Raw genomic sequence first — 6,928 nt, 5'->3', positions numbered from 1 at the left:
CCTCGGCCCTTTTACAGTTTTTATAAGGGGCTGGAGAGAAGACTCAGCCCAAGAACACTCTGAGGCCAGGCACAGTGGCACACGCTTTAATACCAGCGCCTGGGAGGCAGGTGCAGGCATATTCCTATGGGTTCAAGGGCACCTGGTCTACACTGTAAAGTCCAGTACAGCCACGGCTATGTAGAAAGACCCTGTCTCCAAAGAATACATATTTAAAAAACAGAAAATGCTGGTGGCTTTTTCAGAGGACCCAAGTTTGTTTCTCAGCACCCACCTGAGGCAGCTTACAAGCTTCAGCTGTGTTCTTTTTCGTGGCTGTGTCAAGATGAAGCTGAATATATAATTCCTTCCCTGCCCCTGGGGGTCAGAAACTCATGGAAGTGGACAATGACCTCACGCTTTGTATGAGAAGCACACGGCCACAGAAGTAGCTGCTGCTGTTCTGGGTGAAGAGTGGAAGAGTCCCGTGGTCCAGGTCAGTGGTGGGGACGACAAGCAATGTTTTCCCATGAAGCAAGGCATTTTGACCCATGATAGAGTGCGCCTGCTGCTGAGTAAGGGGCATTCTTGTTATAGACTAGGGAAAACCGGAGAGAGGAAGCACATGTCTGTTCATGGATGCATTGTGGAGAAGGATATTCCTGGACTGACAGACACTACTGTGCCTCACCGGCTGGGACCTAAAAGAGCTAGCAGAATCCGGAAGCTCTTTAATCTCTCTAAAGAAGATGACGTCTACCGATATGTTGTCAGAACAGTCCTTAAACAAAGAAGGTAAGAAGCCCAGGACCAAAGCACCCAAGATTCAGCATCTTATCACTCCACGTGTCCTGCAACACAAACAGTGTCACATAGCTATGAAGAAACAACGTATAAAGGAAAACAAGGAGGAGGCTGCAGAATATGCTGAACTTTGGGCCAGGAGAATGAAGCTGGGGGTGGGGGGAAGCACCAGGAACTGACTGCCAAGAGACACAGGCTCTTCTTGCTGACAGCTCTACTTCTGACTCCAGTCAAAAATAACTCTCTAAGTGTAACAAATAAATGATACTTTGAAAAAAAAAAAACAAAAACAAACTTCAGTTGTAAGGACTCTGATGCTTTCTTCTGGGCTCTGTGGGCCCCAGCACACTGTCACATACACAACACACATATATATACCTAAAACATTTTTTAAAAATCAAAAATAAATGTCTGTTCCACTGGGCATTGGTGGTGCACTCACTTTGCAGACCAGGCTGGCCTCGAACTCACAGCGATCAGCTTGCCTCTGGGATTAAAGGCCTGTGCCACCACTGCCCGGCAGGTTGAGCATTTTTATCTCACTCTGGACTGTGGCTCTTCACTCACCCACTCACTCACTAAAGCTTTGTGTAGCTAGGGGTTTGATGTTTTTTGGAGCAGCACTCCTGAAGAGAATGTCATAGAAGCTTAATACTCAACCCAGTAACTCCAAGAATTTACAAAGTGTATTTTCTATTTTAAAGCCTGCTACCAGCTTCCTAGCCTGATGTGAGCACTTCAAAAGTAGGTAGTTGTAAACTGGACATGGAGGCACACACCTGTAATCCCACAACTTGGAAGATAAAGGGAACCAAGCCTATATAGTGAACTCTAGGCTATCTCAAAAATTTTTTTTCCTCAAAAGCAAAAACAAGGAACCCAAACAATTGCCATTAGCAAGAATAAAGCTTAACTTTTTCCCTCATCTGTAAAATGGGAGTGTTACATTGTTAGAACTGGCCTTATGGAGAGATGGCTGCAGTTAGAGTGCATTCTGCTCTTAGAGGACTAGGGTTCAGCTTCGAGCATCATTAGGTGGTTCACAAACACCTCTAACCCCAGCTCCCGGATTCAACTATGGCTTTTGCTATCCTCAGGCACCTGCACATATCCACTCAGACACATGCATGTGCATAATTAAAAATAAATGTAGGGGCTGGAGTAAGCGAGTGGTTAACAGTTCTTGTACTCTTTAGAGTATCTGGGTTCAGTTTCCAGTACCTACATCAGGGAGTCCACATTCACTTTTGACTCCAGTTCCCGAGGATCAGATGCTTCCCTTCCTTTGGGCCTGAGTGGCCCAGGCAATGCTCATAGCACGCATACACACACACCTCATCCAGCCTGTTGTGAGGATAGAAACTTGGGGATTTGGGCTGGGCTTGGTGGCGCACACCTGTAAACCCAGCACTTGGGAGACAGAGGCAGGCAGATCGCTGTGAGTTCGAGGCCAGCCTGGTCGAACAAAAGTTAAGTCCAGGACAGCCAAGGCAACACAGAGAAACCGACTCAAAACAAAAACCCAACAAAGCCAAAAAACCTTGGGGTTTAATTCGCTCCCCCAGCAGCATTATGCTACACACACAAAGCTGCTGCTTTGGAGTCCGGTCTCACAGGTCCATGTGCTAAGACTGAAGGCATGATTCTCACATCAAGGCCAGGCTTCTGCATTTTTAAGCATTTGGAAGCCATGGTGAGAACATCTGAGAATTCAAATTTGTATCCCTAAAAGGAATCTTAAATTTACATTATTTGAAGGTATGTAGTATATAGGGGTCCAAACAACTTGCTCAAGTGGTACAATCCTAGCCTGGACTATATTGTCAGAATAGTGTATCAAGCACCAAAAATTAGCCTACAGGGTCTGGAAGAGAGCTTGTTCTTGCAGAGGACCTGGTTTCAACTCCCTGCACCCACAAGGCATATATACATTCATACACATATTTTTTAAAAAAAAATCCCAGAGTGGGCTGGAGAGATGGCTCAGTGGTTAAGAACGCAGCCTGCTCCCCCAAAGGTCCTGAGGTCAATTCCCAGAAACCACACGGTTGTTCACAACCATCTGTAATGTGATCTGATGCCCTCTTCTGGCCTGCAGGTGTACATGTAGGCAAAATATACATTTTTTAAAAATCACAGCAGTGGCTCTCAACCTTCCCAATGCTGACACTCTAACACAGTTCCTTGTGTTATGGTGATGCTCAACCACTTAACTGTAATTTTGCTAGTTATGAATTGTAAAAGTTTTACAATGGTCTTAGGCAACCCCTGTAAAAGGGTTGTTTGACCCCCAGTTTGAGAACCACTGCTATACAGGGCTCTGACCTCCATAACCCTGTGGCTTATACCTGTGGACAATCATTTTAAAGATGAGTGCTGTCTTCATATATACCTCCATGCCAGAAGAGGGCATCAGATCCCAGTGTAGAGGTTGCTGGGAATTGAACTCAGGACCTCTGGAAGAACAGTGCTTATTATCCTCTGAGCCATCTCTCTCCAGCCCACCCATGTGGACAAATTAAGGTTTAAGAAAACCTTTGGTAGGGCCAGGTGTGGTGGCATAGGCCTTTAATCCCAGCACTTGGGAAGCAGGAGCAGGCGGATCTCTATGAGTTCGAGACCAGCCTAGTCTAGAGAAACCCCGTCTCGAAAAACCAAAAAACAAACAAAACCAGAATTTTTGAGCTGGGCGTGGTGGCGCACGCCTTTAATCCCAGCACTCGGGAAGCAGAGGCAGGCAGATTGCTATGAGTTCGAGGCCACCCTGGTCAAAAAGTGAGTCCAGGACAGCCAAGGCTACACAGAGAAACCCTGTTTTGAAACCCCCTCCCCCCCAAAAGAAAACCTTCAGTGAGCTATGCATTTTGGGACTCAAACCCAGGACTTATGCACAAGCTTCAAGTATACTTGAGTTCTGAGCAATCTCTAGCTCCTAGAGAGCAATTCCTTACAGCACAGAAGAGGCCTTGTTAGGACTGGTAGGGGAGGGGAAAACAGCACTTCACAAAACAGACCGGTGCTTGAAACGGTCTACATTTTATTACTGGACAAGCCACACCCCCAATTTAGACAGGACTAAGTCCCCCCGGGGTTAAAAATGCTGAACTCCATCTGGTAGAATTGACTGATTCAGTATAAAGCCTCAGTCTCGCCACTCTGAATCTTTACAGTCCCAGCTTCGTTCTCCTCCAGTGTCTTCTCTTAGAGTTGTACCTAAGCAGAATGAAGCCGCATGTTACAAGGTGGTTTGCTCAAAACATAGCTGCTCCTATACCACATACAGACTTGGCTTTCAGGGAAGAGGATCATTTAAAGAGGAGCTTGCTAAAGAGAAATGAAAGGATTTGCAGGCTGGATTTTGAGTTCCAGGCCAGCCAGGGATACGTATCTCAAGACTGTATACAAAATAAAGAATGGCTACACGTGCAGGGCCCTGGGTTTAGCCACTCACGCCAGGGGTGCATGAGTTGGGACAACCCAGTTTAAAAGCAGTTTAAAGAGCTAAGCCAACAACCAGTCTCTGAACTGTCCATGTCAAGGTGTCATGATTTTACCCCCAGAAAGGCAAAATCAGAAACAATCAACACGGCTTTTCTTTCAGCAGGATAATGGCAGTACTCCCATAACAATGAAGCACTGTAATTGCAACCTGCTTTTAAGCTTTCAAAGTTGGAAGAGGGGCTAGGTGGTTTACAGTGCAGTGACAGAGCATTTGCTTAGCAGGCAGGACACCCTGACTCAAACCCTAGCACCCATAAATGAAAGCCATAAAACAGGTAATTGGGGGGATATAACCCTCTAAACAAAATATCATCCCAACTCTAGGATATATCACATATATCCACTAGCAAGCCCCTCTTATCAGATAGGGGGCTAGGAAAATCAAGCTCATGTACTTACAAAGCTGGGCAGTGAACATCTTTTATCCCAGCACTTTGGGAGGCAGATGGGTCTGAATTCAAAGCCAGCCTGGCCTACATATTAAGATCCTGCAACCCCCCCCCAAACCTACAGAAACAAACAACCACCCCTCAAATTTGTGCCCAGGTAGTAGTGACAACCCAAGGCAGCCTAGACTTTGGATATCACAACAAACTGGCAGCCAGGCAGGATGGCTCACCCGGCAAAAGTGCTAACTTCCAAGTTTGAGGAATTGAGTTCAACCCAAAGGAGACAACCAATTCTCACAAACTGGGGCAGGCATCCCAGATGAATTAAAGAGCCGCCTAGTTCTCCCTCCCTCCCAGACCGGCTTCAGACCTGGATTTGATCCCTACCACCTTCTCTCAAAAGCCCAGCTGGTGCTGAGTTCTTCTGAAGCTAACTCAACTTTGGCTGCAGGCGGGGAAAAAGCCATTTCCTGCCCGGATAAATGGTCAAAACTCCTTAAGCTTTCATAAGGAAACCAGTAAGGAACCGAGGAAGGTCCGACCCCAAAGTCCAGCTGTGAGCAGGCGGAAACCAAAGAAGCCTGGTGACCTGTGTTAGAGGCCCAGGACTTGCAGCAGGAGGGTGTGGGCTGCAGGCATTTTGCAACTGTGTATCCACATACCGCAACATATTTAAAAGCCAAAAAAGAGGGACAATAGAGGTCTGACCTGATCTTGTTACCAGTTTTCATCCGGATCCATTGAGGAATTGGCCGGTTTTGCTTTTGTTTCTTGGCCAGGAACCGCTTGATTCTGAAAGTCTTGTGAGAAGACTACGAAGAGATGCAACCAGTTTAGTGACAGCAGACGCTAGTCATCAGCTTCAGTCACAAATTCCCCTTAAAGTAGTAGCTGGCCCGTGAAGCACACACCCAAGAAAATCTCCTCAACACCAAACCAGGGTCCTTTGATTTCACTATTTCTCTGGAGACAGAGTTCCTAGCTTAAATCAGCTTGCCTTTGGCTCAACAGTGACAATCCCAGTGCCAGGTTTTACGTCCATGTCCTGTTGGCTCTAGAAATGAGCTAACTACTCTGCTGTGCTCCAGGTAACTTGTATGGATCAACCATGGACTAGCTCCTGTAGGAGAGGGAACCGACTTACTGAATAGCTGTAGGTTAAATTCTGGATCGTTAGTTTCTTTTTTTTTTTTTTTTTTTTTTTTTTCTCCTTTTTGTTAGGTTTATTACAATAGTTCCTGCATTAAAAAAAAAGTTTGAAACAGAAGAACACTGTCAAATGGATCGTTAGTTTCAAGTCAGTAACTCTAGCTGCTGTATTTTGTAAAACAGAGTATCTACTTTTGAGAGATGTGGACTGAGTAGGTTAGATTCATGCAATCCTTGACAGTCAATAGGCACACGCCATTGCATAAAAAAAGAGCACTGTAGTGGCAGATGCCAATAAACACAATCTGTCGGGAAGCAACGACTGATGCAAGGCTAAGAGGCTTCCACGAGTGATGAGCTAACTTCGGTTTGTTTTTCTAAAACTTTATTTATACAGTATTCTGCCTACAAGGTGAGCAAGCAGGCCAGAAGAGGGCATCAGATCACATTATAGATGGCTGTGAGCTGGGAACTGAACTCAGGACCTCTGGAAGAGAAATCAGCGCTCTTAACCTGAGGCACCTCACCTCTCCAGCCATCGTTAAGTCTGTTAACCCATACTGTGGTCAGCTGCCTGTGAAAGTTCCTTCCTGACCCTCTGCTCTTTCTGCACGCCGAGCAGGCTATGGTTCAGCCAGGCACAACCTATGAGTGGCCCCAAACCTCTTTTAGCCCAGAATCGTCCAGACCACTGTCAGCTCGAGGCTAAGCGAGTCAAGTCTACTTCGCAGCCCTCACCAGGTTGCTTGACTCTATAGGACAGGTTTGTTAACTGCACGCCGCGCCCAAAATCCAAAGGGCCTAACTCTCACAGAAAAAAAAAAAAACCAAACCACCAAATCCCGAAAATAGACCCAACCCTCGATGCGGCACATGTCCATCATACAGCTTCAGTGGCCTCCGGCCTCAGGGAAGCCACTTAAGGAACAGATGGCAGCCGATAGTCTTACCATAGCGAGAAGCCGAGTTTGACACACAGCGCGTGATGGCGGAGGAAAGGAGAAGAGAAGGCCGCGGCCGGAAGAACACAATTAGAAGGCGTAGCTAGAGGTGGAGCTTAGGTAGTGACGTAGCGCGTCTTCCCAAGCCCCGCCCCTGCGATCCCA

General features: G+C 46.5%; 1 protein-coding gene and 1 pseudogene across 2 annotated transcripts; one reads left to right on the top strand and one right to left on the bottom strand.

Moving 5' to 3' along the window:
• The first annotated feature begins 325 nt into the window (after window positions 1-325).
• LOC311602142 (small ribosomal subunit protein eS6-like) lies at window positions 326-1,086 on the top strand (annotated as a pseudogene). Its single transcript has one exon. The product of its transcript is annotated as a small ribosomal subunit protein eS6-like (transcript).
• A 2,717-nt stretch (window positions 1,087-3,803) lies between these two features.
• On the bottom strand, window positions 3,804-6,928 carry RPL39 (ribosomal protein L39). Its single transcript, XM_084789845.1, has 3 exons — window positions 6,773-6,928; window positions 5,382-5,485; window positions 3,804-3,996 (listed from the first exon to the last, which is right to left on the bottom strand). The coding sequence occupies exons 1-3, from the start codon at window positions 6,773-6,775 to the stop codon at window positions 3,948-3,950; spliced, it is 156 nt and encodes a 51-aa protein (XP_084645971.1). The 5' UTR covers window positions 6,776-6,928; the 3' UTR covers window positions 3,804-3,947.

This window comes from Acomys minous, assembly GCF_964271855.1.
Source record: "Acomys minous genome assembly, chromosome: 7".
NCBI classification, from domain to species: Eukaryota; Metazoa; Chordata; class Mammalia; order Rodentia; family Muridae; genus Acomys; species Acomys minous.
This window is presented reverse-complemented; position numbering and strand designations above follow the sequence as displayed.